The 21,326-nt window shown below is 38.8% G+C and overlaps 1 protein-coding gene across 4 annotated transcripts in view; it reads left to right on the top strand.

The window, feature by feature from the left end:
• Window positions 1-16,744, top strand: part of tmcc1a (transmembrane and coiled-coil domain family 1a) — a 45,127-nt gene extending 28,383 nt beyond the window's left edge. For all 4 annotated transcript variants that reach the window (XM_065271303.1, XM_065271302.1, XM_065271304.2 and 1 more), the window contains 4 exons: window positions 2,549-2,806; window positions 3,020-3,705; window positions 7,104-7,239; window positions 15,400-16,744. In XM_065271303.1, coding sequence (XP_065127375.1) covers window positions 2,549-2,806; window positions 3,020-3,705; window positions 7,104-7,239; window positions 15,400-15,711 — 1,392 coding nt within the window. In that variant the 3' untranslated portion in view covers window positions 15,712-16,744. The remainder of the gene's footprint in view (window positions 1-2,548; window positions 2,807-3,019; window positions 3,706-7,103; window positions 7,240-15,399) is intronic.
• The last annotated feature ends 4,582 nt before the right edge of the window (window positions 16,745-21,326 follow it).

Here is a 21,326-nt window from a genome sequence, read left to right as displayed (position 1 = left end):
CCTTACCGCTCACTTTGTACAGTTTTATGAGTTGGATCTCATTTCTACTGCTGGATCTTTGGTGCTGTAGGATTGAAAATATAGAAATTTGTAATATAAAAAATATAGGAATTGATTACTTTGTCACAACTTGTCACAACCCCCATTTCCATACTGTACCATCTGCATTCCTGTGCTTACTGATAGTGATCACAGACTATTGTCACAGCTGTTTATCCAGTGGGAGTTAAAGGTGTGGTCTTCTGATTGGTCAGTTTGAATGTATTATGTTAGGTTTAGTCACATGGTCAAAGGATAGAGAATAAAGGTCTTGGTTTTCATGAACTCAGGGCTTTTGCCTTTTGGCATTTGCCATTTGCTTTCTGCCCTCTGCTTTTCTTCTTTACCTGAGTTCTTGGGTTTAGGCCTTTAGGCCAAGATTCCAGTTCTTAATGGTGATTCTCTTTCTTCTAAACTTTATTTCTTTCTCTGTTCTCTATCTTAGCAGGTAATATCTCACATACATTGGAAACAGTCAATTGTTTGTATTAAGTACCATTTCATGCATTTATAGTGTAACCATTTCAATTGTAACTTTAAGTCAGTACTGTTATTAAACCTTTTCATTTAAAAATCTGTTGTTTAGTTTTGATTTAGTGTTAATACTTAAACGCTACATATTGCAATTCAATATATTTATATTCTAGCAATGCTCTCCCACATATTTTGATATTATAACTGCACTTATTTCCGTCGTTGGTATAGGTTGCAGAAGGGTGAAAATTGACCAGAAATACACAGTTTAATAACATCTTACTGTTAACATTTCTCAGTCATTTCGGCGTTCCTACAGACTGAACCACTGTAGTGAATCCACCCTTACAGTGCTTATGTCTCAGTTGTGCTTTTTACACACAGACAGGCACTCGTAGTCTGGCGGATGGGTATAGCGTTCCCAAAGCATCACTACTGCGATGTAGCATGAGTTCCCTCTAAAGTAATCCTTGTTCCCTGAGAAGGGAACATTGCGTCCCCCTTGCCATACTTCCTGCGGCCCCATAGGCAGTGTATCCATAACCTGTACACCTTTGTGTCCCTCTTATGTTAGCAAGTCCGTTCACACCTTTGGTTACCTGGCTTTTCTGGTAGCTTTCAGTAAAGTAATTTGTTTTCAAATATGATTTATAAGCATCAGGTTTAACCTTGTTGTAGTTCATGGTTGGTAAGATGTCATTGGGAGATAGATTAAATGCATTATTTTATAATAAATTTGATTTCCTAAAAAGTATAAGTAGCATTTATGTTAGGCCAATGTGCTGTGGTGGGCCACTTTGGGTGAAAAAGTCCAGGGCCTCTTTTTGGTCCCAGTCCGTCCCTGTGTGACGCTGTTATGACGTCTTTGTCAATATTTTAGATAGCGAGGGTGTTTCTCAGGTCACCTTTTATACTTCCTGGCTCCTGCATCACCCTGCCGGTGTTAAATTTGACATACACATTCAGACAGACTCACACCTGGAGGCGTTCCTAAAGCTTCCCTTCTCAGGGAACAAGAGTTACATACGTAACCCGCAACGTTTCTCCATGCTGGTGCAGGCTGAATTCTAAATATATCATGCAGGACCTGAAGTGCGTATTCAGCTTGCAACCTGGTACAATGATTTCAGCGTTTTTCTGCTTTTTGGACATGCACATCATATAAATAAACCTGTTTTACAAGACAGGTCATATATCGCACACAAAACATTTAAAAATATTATTCACGAGTATTATCAAGAGTAAAAGCGATACACACCCCGTCAGGCTATGGTGGACATGTCATTCAACCTATTTTAAGACGATGTACCATCACAAGGGCCTTGAAAATATATTATGAAGGTTGAAAAACTACAAAGTGTCACTTTAAGACAGCTATTTTAACAAATGTCTATGGGCTGGTTTCCAAAACATGATTTGTCTTAAGCCAGGACTAGTCCTTAGATTAATTAGGAAATATAACTAGTTTAAACAAACATGCCTTACAAAAACATTACTTCTGTGCATTTTGAGGCAAAACAAAGGGCACTGATGTATTTTAAGATATGTCAGTGTAAGTTGTTTTCAGTTTGGACAGCTATTACATTTATTTAAGTCTAGGACTAGTCTGATCCCTGTCCGGGAAACTGACCCTATGTGTATTTGTTTGTTTAAGCCAAAAAGACACGAACATGAACTCATTTAAACTCTGTGCATGCGCGCTACAAAAATGTTGATTAACGGGAAGTGAATTATTGGAAGCAGTGAAAGTAGCCTATTCATTTTGGGGTTGTCCAGTGCCACCTCGGACACATTTCTACCACTGTTGCAGTTCTTTGCAGCCAAATCTTTGAGTGAGATTTTTGTGAAATGGTGGTAAATATGTGTCTGTGAATAGGCATTGTGATTTAGATGTTATACTTTAATAGCATCTGCATACATCCTGATTCATTCCAACAGCAAAATGACATAGCACCTAATTTTCAAGAACTGACTTTTCTCTATTTGGCAAATTTTTTTCCTTTTGTGCATTTATCTGTTTCTCTTCTGCTTATAGATCGATAGGCTGGAGGGCAGTCTTACCCAGGCTGTGCTATCTTCATCGTTTGTGGGTGATGGTTTATTAGTGGGGTCAGAGGACACAAGTCTTGACCCCCAACGCACACGGCAGGCGATTTCACAACTGCAGCAAAAGATCTTGAAACTTACAGAGCAGCTGCGCATCGAACAGGCAGCTCGTGATGAGAACGTTGCAGAGTACCTCAAACTGGCCAGCAATGCCAATGACAAACAACAGAGCATGCGTATTAAACAGGTATAAGTGTTTATCTGTGGACTTATTTTTCTTTCTTTCAGCATTTCTGTAAACATCTATCTTATCTGCCTGTTGTATTACTTTATTTTTCAAGAACAGGTTGAAACCTTAACACCCAACATTTTTGTTTTTCCATACTTGTTTTTGAAATGTTTCTGGCTATTATGTTTTCATATCTTAATTACCCTTATCCCACAATGACTCCATCTCCAGGTATTTGAAAAGAAAAATCAGAAAGCAGCAGCAAGCATCGCCCAGCTGCAGCGCAAGCTTGAACACTACACTCGCCGCCTCCGTGACTCTGAGCACAGTGGCATTCAGAGGCACCCCAAAGATGTTTTGCGGGACATGCAACAAGGTCTGCGGGATGTGGGTGCAAGGGTCATTTCGGGGCTCAGCGAAGGAGTTGTAGACAGTGTTAAAGGTGGACTGTCAAGCTTTTCTCATGCCACACACTCTGCCGCTGGTGCTGTGGCATCCAAACCTCGTGAGATTGCCTCATTGTTTCGCAACAGGTTCGGGAGTGCTGACAATATAAATATTCTAAAGGATAGCATGGAGGAGGGTTATGATGACATAACCCCTGCAGGGCGCTCTCTAGGATCTGCTGGTGGGCACCTGCAATCAAGTCCGAAATTTGGAAGCGACGAGGATTGTTCAAGCATTACCTCTGGATCTGTGGGAGCCAACAGCATGACATGGGCTCCTGGAGGCCCACCCAGCTCAAGGGGTAACACACTGGAGAGGGCACACATAAGCAGTCTGAACATGTTAACTCATGAGGTGCAGGAGCTGCGTGATGCACATGTGCGGCTAGATGAGACAGTGGAAAATCTGAAGGGCAATTATCTTAAGGAGTGCACGCTCATGATGCAGGCATTACAGGAGGAGAGGTTTAGGTATATACACACACGGACACGTATACAGTTATTATGCAAGTCAATATTTTGATCACATTTTTTTCCAAACACGGTATAACAATTACAAACCACATCAATCTTAATAACTACCATTAATTGTGTGTATTATCATTTATAAGTCATCAATTCTTGATAATGATGACTGGAAGTGAAGAACACCTTATCTTCAGGTGTGCATAAGTATTACACAAGATTTCTTTTACAGGTAAAATGGGCCAAAAAAAAAGGTTTAACACTGACAATTCATTATTAAATGGCAATGAAAAAGATGCAATTCTATTAAAATTGCAAAACTGAGGTGTGACTACTGATCTATAAAAAAATACCTGATTGTGAATGACTTCACAATTGTGATGCCACGGCGCCACCATATTGGTATGCCCAAACATTCTATTAAATTAAGAGGATCTTATTAGATTTTAATGATAAAACTTTACCAGTCTCCATTTTTATATTTGAAGTCTCCCTGTAAATCATTACAATGCAAATGTTCTAAGCAGGTACATACTGTGATAAGTTGTACATTTTACATTTTAAACAGTAAGATACTATACATTCATCTTCATTACAGTATCAGATCAGCAGATAGACCGCAGCATATGTATTATTGATGACAAACGTGCTCATTCTGAAATCTAAATCAGTAAAGTAATCATGCTTTAAGACTGCATGTACATGCAATAAATCGCTGGTTTTGCAATTATGTTATGTTATATAGATTTGTTTTGTTCGTACAGTAAACTGAGTTTATGATGCTAATGGAAAGTATTTTGAAACAGAATGCAGCAGACACACTCACATTAACGTTTTCTATAAATTCCTTTTTCTGCCCATTTAAAACATAAACATTGCTTATAATCAAGTAAAGATTATTTACCTAGATTGGCTTGAGCAGGCGTATTTGATTGTGAAGGACCAATCCCTCGGGTTCTAGTCTACCCAGATGATCTCATTGTCTTTAAAAAAAACATTGCACGAGTATGAGGACAGGCTTCTAAAGGTTCTAGACTGGTTGAAGGAAGCCGGCCTAAAGATTTCACTAGACAAATGCCAGTTTTGTCAAATTAGAGTGAAATATGTAGGGTATATAGACCCACGGTTCGGCTCGCATGGGATTCACAGATTAATACACATATTTAAATAGGGAAATTTATCATTTGCACGTTTTTCAAATGAAACAATTTAGCCACAAAAAAGCCCTAAAGTGAGCTGTTTTCTGTACGCATATGTGGTTGAATGTGTCCGATCAGATGTGATCATCCCTATGCCCTTCAAAGATGCCCTACTGTGTCCCATACTGTTGTTGATCAAAATACATTTGGTGGATAGAGCAATGAAAAGCAACGTAATTTTCACTTTCAGAGTTTTACTCTGTCTCTGTGTGCGTGCACGTTCAGAACTGTAATGTGATAGTGCTGTAAATGTTTAACCTGTGAAAAGGTTGAACACACGGTCAGGCTCCGAAATGAGGTACAAAAGGGAACCAGTCAGAGATGCTCACAAGTCTCTGAGCTCGAGTCTGAGTCAAGTCTGAAGTCTTTGAGCTTAAATCCAAGTCAAGTCTGAAGTCTCTGGGCTCGAGTCCAAGTCAAGTCTCAAGTCTCGTTGTAACAAGTAAAACTCTAATAACAAATAAAGAAATTATAAACATTTATAAAAAAGAACAAAGTTGCACATTAAGTAAGGTCTTAAATTAGCATTAGGTACAGAAATTAAATTAAATTGATAATAACACTGTCTTTATTGTACAAATGAAATATTATTATTATTATTGAGCAATAGAAAGGATTTTCTGTTTGTCTTAGGTTGTTTGATTAACATAAATGACACAGACTTAAGTAGGTTAATTGAGGTTACTGTCTCTTTATTAAGAACAAATAAGCCCAGACTGGTTTCTGGCTGATTTCTTAAGACATAAACAAAAATGTTTTTATTAGAAAAATAATACTGTGAGATCAATTTGTATGTATGTGCCCTGTCAAGAAAAGAAAGATTTTATGTTGGCTTAACTTTTGAAACACTTCTCTCTGTATGTGCACTACTGAGGGCACTTAAACGCGTGCTCAAACACAGGCAGAGTGCGAATTCCAAACAGCGCTTCAGGAAGAAGATGCAGCAGTCGCTTCACATAAAAACGTTACGTTGTTTTTCATTGCTCTAGCAAAATTTATGTTAATGGACTACACTACAGTATGACACAAAGTAGCGCAACTCTCGACCTGACTGGAGCTGGACCGGACACATTTAAACGCATGTGCGTACAGATATCTGCTCACTTGAGCACCTTTTTGCGGTTAAATTGTTTAACCATTTAAACAATTGCAAGCCTTAGAAACATGTTAATGGTAATCTTACCCTATTTAAATTGCATATTAATCCGCGAATCGCATGCGAGCCGAACCGCGGATCCGTCACAGCACTACCCAAAGCTTCAGATGAATGGCACAGCAGCAGCCGGTGCAGTCGACATGTATGTTCGCGGCCGCGCGCGCAGAGCAGATACGTCACGTGTTACGTCGTGGGCAAGTTGTAGGTAACAGAGGGAGGGGTATGACAGCGAGCTCATCAGACGTTTCCTATAAATAAACATTGTTCACAAGTCGCGCGGCTCGAGTCCGAGTCGAGTCTGAAGTCTTTGAGGGTCGAGTCTCAAGTCGAGTCTGAAGTCACTGTGTGTGCGACTTAAGTCGCACTCGAGTCCGAGTCTCAAACTCGAGTCCCCATCTCTGGAACCAGTACAGAAGGAAATATTGGAGTTATCAGAGTCATCTTCTGAGTCAGAAAGTGAAAGACCCCACCATCCATTCTTACACTGACAAGCTATTGAATAATAGTATGTCATGCAAAATAAGATAAATAATTAGTTGTGAAATCATTATTTGTGTAATAACAAACTATTGTAATAGAAGCCAGATTTACTTGGATCATTGTAATGCAGCAATAACAATAACCTAGACACAAACATGCAAAAACTAAGAATGTACTTTGGAAAATTTGTGTATTTATGAGCCCGAAATAGACTTAAATTAGACTCCAATAATTAGGCAAATGAATTAGAACTGGAGCTCAATTGAACAGCAGTTTTTTGGAACTCAAAACTGAATTAAATCATACGTTTATATTACAATATATTGACACAATTCTTAATTTTGGGCTAATAGTTCCTTTACGTCTTTACATGAAGTGTTAGAGTACAGCCTCATTTTCTCTATTACATACTTTACAGACTTGTACGTTTTAGATGAGAGATGGTTATATTAGTCCTTTGAGTAAGTGCGCACAACTTTGTCATTCAAACACAATACACATATTATACATGAAATGTTCTGTTCCTTATCTTGACATCATGTCTTAGTGTTTAATGTGTATGTTTTAAGGTGTGAGCGTTTGGAGGAACAGCTAAATGATCTAACTGAGCTTCATCAGAATGAAATCTTGAACCTGAAACAGGAGCTGGCCAGCATGGAGGAGAAGATTGCATATCAGTCCAATGAGAGGGCCCGTGACCTACAGGTGTAGTGTGTGTTTATGTGTATGCTTGTGTGTTTCTGTGTACGTTCACTTGCACAATGGCATTGCTTTGAGAATGAGATTGGTAACAGTAAACTGACTGTTCTTTGCAAATTTACATTAGGGTCATTCCATGTCTCAACTAAACATTTCCCTGCTAAAAAAAAACAGCTTAAACCAACTTAAGCTGGTTGGCTGCTTTAAGATGGAAATAGCTTGTTTTAGCTGGTCTCCCAGCCTGGCCATGCTGGTTTGCGCTGGTCCAAGCATATTGGATTATCAATCAATCAGAACAAAGCACGTTTATACTTTGCAACATCAACTGACTTTTCTATCTAGGTAACCGAACGGATCGGTCTTTTCCGCACAATTTTAAAATATGTCTGCAGAGAATGGCCTGGTGCAATGTCAACCTAAAAATGATTAGTTTTCTTTTGAAAAGCATTTTCAGTCGAGGGAAATTTACAAATCAAAAATGAGGGTAGGAGTCTCAATAGTCTCCATACGGGGGTTCAACGTCTTTGTTCTGACAGTTCGTGAGAGAGGGCGTTTTGCATGATGTCGACCTGTGAATTCAGACACGATGGCTGGATTGCGTTTACATTACACTGAAATTCGATCACAATGCGTCCTCAACTACCTCTGGACCAGGACACACTGATCGGATAACATTCCCATCAGACATGCATTTACACTTGACTTTTTAATGTGTATGTGGAGAATATGCGGATACAGGTTGCATGTTAATGAGACTAAATGACTAAAATGAGATTAAAGTGTGAAAAGCCCTAGATTTAACATTTCCAGTTGTGGTTTAAATTAAAAAATTAAAAATCACAATTAAGCAGTTGTGTTTTTCTTTTTAGATAATCTAGTGTGACAACTTACCCGCCAATGGGGTCAAATTGTTTGTCAGAAAAAAAGGTCCAAAATGTACCTTTTTTGTCACTGGGGTGGTACCCCAAGGTACTTTTTTGTACCTTTACAGGAATATAAACATTATACAATGTTGTACCTTTTGGGTTACATTACTGTTCCTTAAGGATCTATTTTGTACCTTTAAAGGTACAGTTAACTGTTTTATACCCCTAAAATTTAACTGGTACAAAATTGTTCCTTAAAGGATAATTCCGGTATTTAACACTTTGAGTCTCATTTCTGGTTTGTTTTGGATGAACTACAGTGATGGACACAGAAATTTTGACAATGGGTCGTGTCTTGAGTTTTTGACTCGTTTAGAAGCGTCTCTTGACTGCTTCAGAATGGAAGTCAATGACCATGCACAAACATGTCATTAAACAACACTTAACGTTCATTTTCAAAACTGTACTACTCACCGAGTGGTTCGTGGTGTTCTTAAAAACAAATATATTGGCGCAATGTATGATTTCAATCCATGTTATTTGCTATAATGGAACTATTTTTTCAGATACCTCACAACCGCGTATATACTTCCGCTCTATATTTGAGTCTGAAGTGTTAGCACACTCCCGACCACTTGATGGCGACAACAACTTTGCCATACAAGTACGCTTGGTGTCTAGCGTAAAGACAGTCACAATCGAGCTCAACTTCAAACCTAAAGCTGGTCACTGAGCCAGCAAATATTTAGGGCTGTTCCGAATACCATTTTTTTGAGCTTCGAAGCTCTAGTAGAAATCAAATTGGATATTCAAAGCTTCGGAAGGAGGGGCTGAACATATTTTTCTCTTTAATAAAGGCAGGAATCTCTGTGTGTGTGTGTCTGTCTGTCTACAGTTTTATTATCTGGCGGATGTGTTACTGCGGACCCAAGGGAGTGTAGTGCCTTTTTTTCGTGCAATATGGACATGCGACACATTTAGAATTAATAAACTTTAAAAATACTACAGAACAGCGCAAGCCGGAAACAGGCACGCGTCCTGCGAGAACAGCATTAGTGAAACAAAACACAAGAGCAATACTTTTAATAAGGTAGCCTAACATTTTTCTAACAAAAAACATTTCCTTATCAGAAATAAGCATCACAGTAATTACTGACAACATAAAGGGTACGCCATTTAAAGAAAACAACGAAAATAAATGAACGAAGTTCAACAAACTGTAATAAAACGGTGGCATACTTTCAAAATCAAGTTTATTTATAACACTTACACCATCCAATATGTTTTTTCATCAGCAGAACAATAAAGAAGATATTTTGCAGAAACCCCAGTGCTCCGTCATGCAAGTCAACCGATCCGCACACTTTAAGAGCTAAAGCATATACATCCAATACAACAGTAATCCCCCATAACTCCGTGAGACATATTGACGTCTTGTGAAGCAAATCAATCAGCTTTTGCAATAAACTGAATGTTATTTACAACACTTAGTAGTGTTCATTTTGTCACCTATTTTTTATTTAGTCTTAGTCTTGTGCATATCTTTTTTTGTTAGTCAAGTTTTAGTCGACTAAAAGTCTCATCATTTTAGTCTAGTTTTAGTCAAAAGAAAACTCAAGGTATCTTAGTCAAGTTTTTGTCAACTAAAAGTCCCGTCATTTTAGTCTAGTTTTAGTCAACTAAACGTCTTGTTATTTTAGTCTATTTTAGTCAAAAGAAGACTTAATATATCTAAGTCAAGTTTTAGTTAAAACATTTTTGTCTTTTTTTAAATAAATTATTTCTGAGATTATTTCTGATAACCATTTCAGTCAAATAGTGTTACACACATCTCAAATATTGGTTAAATGTCATAATCACCTGACAAAATACACTTTTTGAATGATTTTGTTCAATGCAACTTTGTTAATGGCAGTGACGTATCTCTATCGCGTGTAAATTGCGTCACCATTCATTCAGTGATGGGTGATAGGAAAGCACCCAGACAGCGATCAGTAACTTATAATAAGCTTTTGTCCTCACAATATACTGTACATTCAAAATTCTTGAATAATATAAGGTACATCAACAATGTTAGTAAATAGCGAATGTGGATCAGAAAGACAAGCCGTCTTACTGAAGACAACAGGTGCACAAAAACATCCACACAATGCTGCATAACAGTAAACTTTTTAGCTGTTTGTGAAATATTAATCATAATGTGTGTGGGCTCATTTTACACATGAGACTCTTACTGACCTGATCGCGTATGCCTTTTCCATAGTAGAATCGCTGCGTGTGCAATTGTTGAAAAACCATATGAAGATTATTTGATACAAAATCCGATGGAAACAACAGAGAAATATCAATATTTCTCATATGTAATACGTTTGTGGACTAAAACTGCAAACGGATGATATATTGTGAACACTTAGCATGGAGACTTCAGCAGCGGCAGCGCGAGCTCGTTTGGAGTTATGACAGACGCGCAGTTTCATAATAAGAGCAAGCAGTCTTTTTATGAATGAATTCACATTTAAATATGACCTCATTGCATAAAAAGTAGTAGAGACGATTGTAGACGAAAATGAAGAGAGATTTTATCTTAGTTTTTATTTCATGCAAAACATTTTAGTCTCGTCTTTTTCAACAAAAATGCATGTTAATTTAGTCTTAGTCAGCGTTTTTGGACATTGGTGCAGTCTCGTCATCGTCTCGTCTTAGTCATGGAAAAAAAGGTCGTTGACGAACATGTCTCGTCTCATCTGACGAAATTAACACTAACTATTAGCGTGAATGCCAAAGCAGGAAGCGCGCTTTCTGTTCGAGGCAATCTCTTCCACTGGTGGCGTTTGGTGGCTGTTGGTTATGGATGTTGGTCTCTTTGCACCACCTATAGAGCGGGAGCGTGAAGCGCACTTCCTGCTTGGCAAAAGCTCTGCATTAACGCTGTAAAATATTTATATATATATATTCGAATCTCAAAACTGAAAATCGAATGTCAACCCACGGAAAGAATATTCGAATATTCTGGTCCAGCCCTACAAATATGGGAAAATTTTCTTCTGAGAGAAACCGAGCGAAAAAACTACAACCACATGTAAACAGACCCTTTTATGTTTCCCGCCGGCGGAGTGATATATCAGCGAGCAATGAGTCTTCCAAGAGAAGTCACGGCAGAAACTGTAAACTTGTTTTTAATTATCAACAAACACCACGAACCACTCGGTGAGAACACAAAGTGTTGTTTTAATGACATGTTTGTGCATGGCCATTGACTTCCATTCTGAAGCAGTCAAGAGACGCTTCTAAACGAGTCAAAAACTCAAGACACGACCCATTGTCAAAATTTCTGTGTCCATCACTGTAGTTCATCCAAAACAAACCAGAAATTAGACTCAAAGTGTTAAATACCGGAATTATCCTTTAAGGTACAAAAAAGGTCCTTAGAGTATAATATTGTACCCCATAATGTACAACATTTCAATGTGTACATGTCACAGAGTGACTTTTTAGGGCGGAACCAAAAAGTGAGAGGAGAGGTTCCACCTGGACCAAAATTTTAAAACACCGTCACTTCCTGGTTCCCGGGGCAACCCCAAACGAGGCTGCATTTGCAACAGGTGTGGAGGATGACGTGGCGACTGCCGATTGGGCAATGCAGTGGAGAGGACAGATATAAATAGTGCACCAAATACACAGGAAGGGGAGCGGTCGATTTCCGGGCGAACCCACTTCCGCCATGGGCACAGTCACAACCCGCTCCACCTGAAGAGTCCACGTTGATCCGGCGTACGCTAGGAGCGAGCGGAAAGAGTGTGGGGCCACGAAGGATGAAAGGGAGGAGTCGTTGTTGTCTGGGAAGTGTGGAAAGCATTTGAAGGTGCATGTTTCATTTTGTTTGATCCTTTGTTCCCGGTGGACGTTGGAGCGAGTGTGGTGGCAGAGCGGCGTTTGATGTGGCACAGCGGATAATCAGGAACTGAAGTAGGAATCTGTGGAGGAGAAAAAGCAGAGAGATGAGTTACTGAATAAGGCTGGGCAGCGGATGAATTGTAGTAAAGAGGCATCGTTTACAAGTGAGTGTGTGCATATGCCTATGGAAGGCCATCGTGTTACACGAATGTTGACAGAGATTTCCTAGAGTTGAGTGGCCTTGGGAAGTTGAAAGGAGAAGACGGACACACACAGCAGAGAACCAATGAATGGTATCAGACCGTGAGTACAAGCATCGTTTACATCTATTGAGGTATTGATGAACGGATCATAAACTGTTTGTGGAGTGTGTTGTCCTGTAGTGGCCCCACCGTGGAGAACGAAGCCGGTGGGCGAGCCAACAGTTGCAAAGTAGCCGGACCGTGGTGTGGAGACTCGTGTTAAAGGCGTTCTAAGTGAATCTGCGAGACGTTAGTTATTGTTGACGTTTGAATTGTTTTCAAACAGACGGAGTGTAGCTAACTCCCCCCCCTCCCTTCCGTGCTTTCATGAACGCGCCCAACCCACACCCCCAAATCCATCTTGTCATTTATTGGCTGATACACTTTGTTATGGTTTCTGTTTGTAGGTTTGGCCACTGTTTTGTTATTGCCGTTTGTGAAGCCTGGGCTGTCTACAGAGATCGCGTTTTTTTACAGTTTGATCAGCGGACAGGCAGCAACCAGATAGTGAGGAGATGTTTGCTGTATGTAACAAAAAATGTTTATGGTCTAAAACGCGTCAATTCGCTTAGAGCGCCTTTAACTACACAACACGCCTGTGGCAGTAATTGGAACGTCTTTCCCCCAGTGAAGTATTTTGACCCAGCGTAGAGGAATGAGCCTTTTTCCTGTCACTAAAGAGTGTGGATTGTTGTGGGTGCGTGTGAATTACTTACGTGTGTGCACCTGAAGTATTTGCAGTGTTGTGCCGTGTCCTTGTCGCTCATACCGCTTCCAGGTCAAGCTGCCACTGAGAGGTTGTCGTGAAACTGCTGGAGTGCGACCATCATTGTGGATTTATTTATCTATTCCCTCCCCACCTGTGTGTCCGAGCAACGAAGGAGTTCCGTGAGTATAGTACTGACGTGCCGTGGAAGAGGACATAGTGAAATTAAAGAAAGTACGGAAATTGTGAAAACGCAGAGCTAAAAGCTATACGTACCCAAGCTGTCTTGTTGACCCGGAGCAGCACACCCAGTGAACCGCAGAGCCACACTAGAACCAGAGCTAAAGCTATACTTACCCAAGCTGTCTTGTTGTTCCAGAGCAGCACGCCTATTGAACCACAGAGCCACGGAGTTAACCCAGCAGCGGAGTAGGTAGTTGTCTCGCACCCCTACATACAGTAATTGTGTTCCTTTCTGCCTCCAGGAATCAGGGGAGGGTGCCACGCGTTCAACTAAACAGGAAGAAGCAGAAATAAGGATTAGAACCCCCAGGAAGTCGCAATACTTACCCCAGGATGAAGGAGCTCCGTCCTTTCTCCCCTTGGCCCCCCTCTCCCCATGCAGAATTAAAAGAACACGGCAGAGTTATTTTCAATCCCCCTTTCCCCATCCCAGTTATATTTTAACTTATTTAAATAAAGTTTGTTTTAATTGTACTTCCTTGTTCTCGTGTTTGGTCATTGGGGTGCTTTTGGGGACCTCCTCGAGGTGGACCGTCCGGAGGGGCATTAGTGGCCCGCCCCGGTTGGTGACATATATACCCATAAAGGTACAAAAAGGTACCTTTTAGGGTACCACCCCAGCGACATAAAAGGAACAACTTTGTACCTTTTTTTTCTGACAGTGAAGTAAACATTCTCTATTCAACAGTCTACAACTACTTAATGAGATATAAAAAAATGTAATGAATTCAACATATGTGCCAAAGACTTCCTTCTTTCATTTAGTATGAAATTTGTGATATATGGTGCTCAATAAATGTAAGACAGTATAAAAAGTGTGACAACTTACCCTGCTCTCCCCCACAGTGGACAAACTCCACAATTAGTAAGAGTATGCTAAGCCTGTGACTATTGGACAGGGCCGCCTTAACCTAATGTGAGGCCCTGGGGCTGAGAGGTTTTGGAGGCCCCCCATACCCTCAAGTTATAGTCTCATCTAAGAAAAAAAGTGTAATATCTAGGTAATCTACATCACAAAATGCATTGGTTTCTTTCAATACATACAACAGTGAGTTTTCCCTCTTTGACCCAGAAAACACCATTACATATCACTTGGCCCACTTGAGCATAAACACAACATAGACACTTTATTTAACAACCCACACACAGCAACTTGTGGTGAAAATAAAACCAAAATGTGTGAGAGTATATATGTTTATAAGCTTTATGTTTATATAGTTTTTGGAATATACAAATTTGCAGAAAATTGCACACTAACTAAATGCTCACCACAGTTTTAAAAATATAATAAGTTAAAGTTAGTTTTAAAGTGAAAATGCATTAATGTTAACAAAAGATAAGTCTTTATAGACAGAATCTTGTTTTTTAATCAGTTATTTATTTTGTAGGCTATTGAAGATATAGTATGCATTCTATTTAGCATTTATGCATACTACGCATGTAAAACGAACACGTATGAATATACACAAAACAGACAGGAAACATACCTGTATATAAGATCTTTAGATAAGGAGATTATAAATATGAATGGTGCTATCAGGGGATGATCATTTGAGATGGTCTTTGTCGCGCTTTGACTTGCACATTTAGCGTTGCGTCGTCTTTCTAAACCAACAGATGTGTGTACTGTGAGCTAACATCGCGTCAAACTACATCGCTCCGGCTGCGCACGCGTCACTGATATAAACGCGAGTAAACTTAAACTTTATAACAACGAACAGCATTAATATGTTCGGGAACTCCTTTCTTTATTTGGCGGCACAGTATCTTGCGCACAGTTGGAGAGATGCATGCCAGAGACTCAGCTGTACGAGCACAGAGAGAGCGAGCGTGCGCGCGAAAGAGAGAGAGACCTGCACCTCAGTGCTTATTATGAAATTTCAGAAATTACTCTTTAATCTGTTGGTGGATTATTTCCCGTTTCTCTGTCACACTCAGTCTAACATGCAGGAATGCCAAGTGGACAACGTGCACTTAATTACATTACGCGGAATAGAAAAATCTGTTACGTCTGATATTTTATTTCACGGTAAGTCCACGGACCAATCAGCAGCCATGTAACGTGCAGTTAGAGTGATTGACAGATAACCTGACAAGTTACAAAACAATATGAACGTGAACTTGGGAGGCCCCTGGGCTTCAGCCCAGGTAAGCCCGTGCATTAAGGCGGCCTTGCTATTGGACACTGCATAACTCTTCACATTCTCTATCGTAGGATGCTCTGGAGGCTTGTCAGACACGCATTTCTAAGATGGAGCTGCAACAGGTGGTGCAGTTGGAAGGTTTGGAAAATCCTACAGCGCGCACTCTTCTAGGCAAACTCATCAATGTACTGCTGGCACTTATGGCCGTCCTGCTTGTCTTTGTGTCTACTGTTGCCAACTGTGTCATCCCACTGATGAAGACACAAATCTGCTCGGTTTCCTCAATGGTGCTCTTTGTCCTCTTTACTGTCCTTTGGAGGAACTGGGACACCTTCTCAGGACTAACCTACAGCATACAAGACAATTGGCCACGTTATGACTGAATGAGATATCAGCCAGTTCCCTAGTAGTTTGATTTTGCAGTGTAAAGCAAAGTACATACCAAGCTGATGGTCAGCAGTCTGGCAGGTTTTGAGCGTCATCTAACTCAATTTTTGGTGCGTAATTTTGTGTGTCCCTACCTTAAGACTTGATGAACTACTGAGAACATTTTCTGTATGTTTACAACTTTCAAGTTTTCTCAACCTCGAAGGGCTTTGGCACCTTGCTTTTGCCTGATAATAATATTTGTGTTTTAAGTAAGTATTATTTTTTAATTAACTAGTTTAATGTAACCAGCTTCACATGAGCCCTTCAGTTTCAATGAAGAAGAATTTAATTTTAATATTGCTGGGTGCTTTTAGGGGTTGTATGAACGTTCAGCTGTGATTTACAGCAACTTTAGCCAGTTATCATTGGTGTTTTTACTGGAGTGTGAAAGCAGCACTTCTATTTTGGAAGACCTGCTTTCTGCTCTGTAAAAAGTTGGATCAACTTAAAAAAATTACTTTAATTGTAACACCTAAGAAGGAAACTTTAAATTTTTACTTTAGTTTCACTAAAACAATGAAGGCCAAACTGTCCAAGACCGTAAAGGAAGCAAAGGTGCACATGTCGAGAATACACAGCCATTTCCGGGACTGACATGTTTAACACTAAGGCGCTATGAGCATCTAAACATTTTTATTTGAGCCTTTTCACTTTTTAAAGTGTGGAAAAACAGACTGATGGATGTACAAGTGGACTTCTGTATTGTGACAAAATGCTGATCAAAACATGTTGATTAAAAAAAATGTATGCACCTTTTCAGAGGTGCCTGCTCACTCTAGCATCAGGGAAATAGTGTACTGTACTAAAGTAGGGCTTATTTTTGTTGTTATTGGTTAAATTAGGTTTTGATATGTCAAAAACAAAACTAAACTATACATTTTTGTGTTTACTGTATTTAGTTTTTATAAATAATGATGATTTCATGATCTTAAAGCAAGTAATCTCAACTGTTGTTGTTGTTTAATATATTAATGACAATCATTCTCACGATATGCGTGTTAAGTTTCACAAAGTTCACCAAACCTGCTTGTGTTAATTGCTGTGAAGGTGTCTTTGCAGACCATAAAGCACAGTTGTCTAACTAGTAAATGATTGTCTACACAGTAATCATATTTAATAATGACTTATGTCAGTGGTGTAAAAGAGAATAATTAAATTGTGAAATAGTTAAAATGTGGACGCACAGTGCATTCCAACTCTTGAAGACTCAGTGCATTCCAACTCGGGGGTCATAGAGGACATTGATTGACAGCCATTGAGGATAATGCAATTTCAAAACACCTTTTGAGACTCTGATAAGAATTTTGGAGAGTGGTGCCATTTTTTTGTTCTAAAAGTACAGATGGAGCAATAGTTACTGTGAAAATACACTTCCTTTAGAATATGTTTTTATAATAAGTTTTTATGTTATTATGCAAGTTTCTATTGATTTTGAGTTGAAATGTGTGTCAGACTTGTTTTCGTTAGATTTATCCTGCTACAACCTCAAAATATTTTAGGGGAGTAGGCTATGTGTTGCATACTTCTGAAGATGTTGCAGTGCTGTTACTGTAAAACCTCATTCACACCGCACTTTGATCACAGAAAATAACCATAAATACGGCAGACATGCTTCTGTGTGAACGCAAACACGTTCTGTACTGTAAATGTTCTGGGATCGCTCCTATAAAAAGGAAATAGTAACATTCCCAGGAAGCCCTCTGTGTGAACAAGACAACAATGCCCTGAGGGGCGTGCCGTAGTGAGGACGCGCATGTCATTGCAACAATGAAGTTATGGTTCAGCTCTTTAAAATGAGGGATTTACATGCAGATTAACATTCACGATGTAAGACGTCACCCATTTGGCCCAACGAAGGTATCCACTGCGTGGTGAAGGGGTCTCGTGTTTTTGTTTTCCTTTAGCGCTTCTAGAAGAATAATTCCATTTATTTAATTTGTTTCTTTGACCTCTGTGGTTAAATTATAATCTGACTCCAATTTAATATAGTAAGAATTTAGTGCATTATTCCAATTATCTGTTGATCATAATTTATATGTTTGATTATTTATAAATTCCCATAGTCTTAGTTATTCGTTCATTAGGGACCCGGTATCGCACAGAGTACACGCCGGCCGTTGCGTATATCTCACGGACACAAAATTGTCACTCTGATCTTAGTCAGAGGTTGCCGGGAAAACTAATATTTTTATGTCTGGCCGCTCCATGCTTGCTCCGATCATAAAAATAGTTACTTTAGTTTAGCGCTCATGCAACTTGCTAAGGCAGGTGATAGACATAAATCTTAGAGTTTTAATGAATGTGCCCCATGCTCCATTCAACCATCAAAACACTAGTGTGATCATATCCTGACAGAATAATCTTGCGGTAATACCAGACTCCTTCTAATCTACTAGTCATAATAATTTCTGAAAGAATTTAAATAAATCATTACAATTTCTGAAGAATTAAAATGAATAACAATTTATTATACCAGGCAGGTTCCAGCTTAAAGAATATCATATAATACAGAATATGATTCAATTCCAATTAAAATGATCAACAGTTGCAAAAGTTACAAAGTCATGCCTGGCAATAGACACTCTGGTTACAGAGTACTTCCATCGTAGATATAAAACACCTAAAATGGTGTAAGAAGATTCTTGTTAAAGATTTCTTCCATGATGTTTTAGTACACACACAAAGTGTGGGAGCTTCTGGGTACAGAATGGCTCCATAAGGTTTGTATAGGCTACACACAAAGTGTGGGAGCTCCTGGTTACAGGATGCCTCCCCGAATGTTTTGCCAGGCCACCTTTTATACACAGCTTGAGAAAACTACCAAAATCTAGTTTGACCTGTACCAAGTGATACTAAAGAACACCTGGTCAAAATCTAGTTTGACCTGTACCAAGTGATACTAAAGAACACCTGGTCAAAATCCAGTTTGACCTGTGCCAAGTGATACTAAAGAGCACCTGGTCAAACTAGCCAGGAGTATCTTGGCAACTGGTCAAACTAGCCAGAAATATCAAGGCAAAACCCCACCTCTACAAGAAATGCATCTTCTATCCAAAGTTCTAAAACCTTAATCCATCATATCTTAGATTTATAGAAATGAGACCTTTTTACTCATCGCACCATGACCTTTAAAATAATACTAAACATTAATATTAAATACCAACTTAGAACCACATAATATGTATACATTACATCATATATTTCAGCAGATACTCAGTGATGTGAGCCTTAAGGCTAACAGTGCCAAAGCCTTTGTGATGAAGAGATTAGGAGAACAGAGAGTTGCATGTCTGTAAACAGTTTCACCTAAGAGTCAAATTTGGGTTAGCAACACCGCCTGAGGTTTAATTGTTTTATAGTGTCTCTTCATAAATAAACTTAAAGTTGATTATTTACCAGCCGTACTACAATTCCTCCCCTGGCCCTTTTGGGGCAATTGAAAAATAGTCCATAAGGGCCATCGCTGGTCATATTCAAATCCTTGTGTGTTTTTTGTTATTGCAACAGTCTCTGTATGGCGGGCACTTGTAGGGGACTTAGGGTGATAGCAGCATTGGCAGATGTCCGTAAGCGAATAGTGGACCTGAAATATCAGCAAACACAAGTCCACTGCCAATTACACACCCACGAAACATCCATCCCACCAAGTGTATACATACTGTGCAAAGCGAATAGATGAACTTGACAAAATCTTTGCTGTTCCTTTGGCCAGGTTTGTTTCTACCTTAGCCTGGTTGAGATGGTACTCAGTCTGTAGAATCGTCCGTTGCACCGAATTCATGGTGTCAGTCAATGACTGTGTGCTGTGTTCGTTGAAAGTGTCTCCCCACCACGGAGAGACGTGTGTCTAACGGGGTCCTCCCCAGGATATTTCGCTGACATTTTGAAAAGTCCTCTGTTACCTATTGGCAGAAGGTATTTTTTGTAGAATAGTCAGACCTCCATAGGTGAAGGAATTCCTCATACTGACAATGCACCACTGTATGTGGGACATCTGAAGAACATCAAACACATGATCATGCAATGGCTGAACACTGAAAAACTTGACTTTCATTGGACGAAAATGGTTGTGAAAGATGACACCAACAAATGACATTATTAAAAGTTTCATAATAGTAGGTGCGAATTGTAAAAGGTCTTATTTCTTTTTTCAAAGTAATTTATCCCATAGAGTGACAAATAAATTGATCCCATTTAAATACCAATTTCTTCTCTATTCTGCATCTCTTGTATAGAGTGGAATTTTGATATAATCTGTGTATTTCAAAGGAAGAGTGGCAAAAGTTTTTAACTGGCATATTTACCAGTGGTATACATCATTAAATCATATAATAACAATACTATTCAAATATAATACAAATACATGTAATTATATGTATATAAAATACAGATATTTATACTAAGGTATATATAATATGATATATCTATATGATATATGACTATATTTTAATAACCATATTATTAGTTCAGAACACTGAAATGCAAGTTAACCATGTAGATCTAAAACTTCAGTAAAGCAAATTAAAACATACCTAGAAAAACTTACACAAACAGATTCTGAATTTCTTATTTAACCATTGTTTACAAATTCTATACATATACGTTGGCAAAGTCACATTCAATGGTTAGAAGTCTGATTGAGAATCATTTGGTTGATCAATAGAAGTGCACTTCAGATCTAACCATTTTCTAAAGTTTGGAATGTCATTAGACATGTTTGCAACCACATCAAATGGCTTAATTCTTCACTTATCTTATTCTCAAATAGGTCTTATTTAGAGTTTTCAGGTAGAGTTTCTACCTTTTATTTATACAATCAGAGACAAAAACCTTAATTTGTGACTATAACCATGCATATGTCCTACGTACACTGTAACATTTCACGTAGTTCAAAAGAAAAATGCAAACATAGTTTTTATATTAAAAATAAAATTAGCATCATGAGAGACTCTTCGATTTCCTATGTGTGAGATGCTAAATGGTTTTGCATGTATGACAAACTCTAGAGTTTGGATTCTTAGTCATTAATCATACATTATACCATGGTCTGTTTAAATACTCGATTCTGATTGGCTGGAAGGTGTGCATTAAAACCGTTTAACGCACAGGTAGTTCCAGTCAGTTTGATTAAAGTTAGAAATTAATCCACTACTATAAACATTGGTAACCATAGTAACACAGTTACACTACGCGTCGGGTGGTTCTTCGCCTCTACGTCGTGCATTAAAACCCTTTAATGCATGGCTGGCCGTGGATTATCCCTTACGTATGTGTGATGTTTTAAGCCTGGATAGTTTTAAAACATATACCAGGCAACCGTGTTATGTAGTTTCAATGGTGAAAATATGTGCATTATAAGTTCATGCCTGAGAGTGGGTGAATTCTAACTTAAAGTAATCTGTGTTGCACAATTTTAGTTCCGATGCTACATCGGGAGGTCATATAATGAATATAGTAGTTTATTACTGTGAGATGTGTATGACCCCTTAAAGTATTATCACACCCACCTCCTCATGCATTTCAGGTTTATGCCTATATTTAGGCTCAGATACATCTCTAGTATCTGGAC

The sequence above is a fragment of the Paramisgurnus dabryanus genome, chromosome 11 (assembly GCF_030506205.2).
Source record: "Paramisgurnus dabryanus chromosome 11, PD_genome_1.1, whole genome shotgun sequence".
Classification (NCBI taxonomy): domain Eukaryota; kingdom Metazoa; phylum Chordata; class Actinopteri; order Cypriniformes; family Cobitidae; genus Paramisgurnus; species Paramisgurnus dabryanus.
The sequence above is the reverse complement of the archived record's forward strand: the minus strand, read 5'-3'. Positions and strand labels throughout refer to the sequence as shown.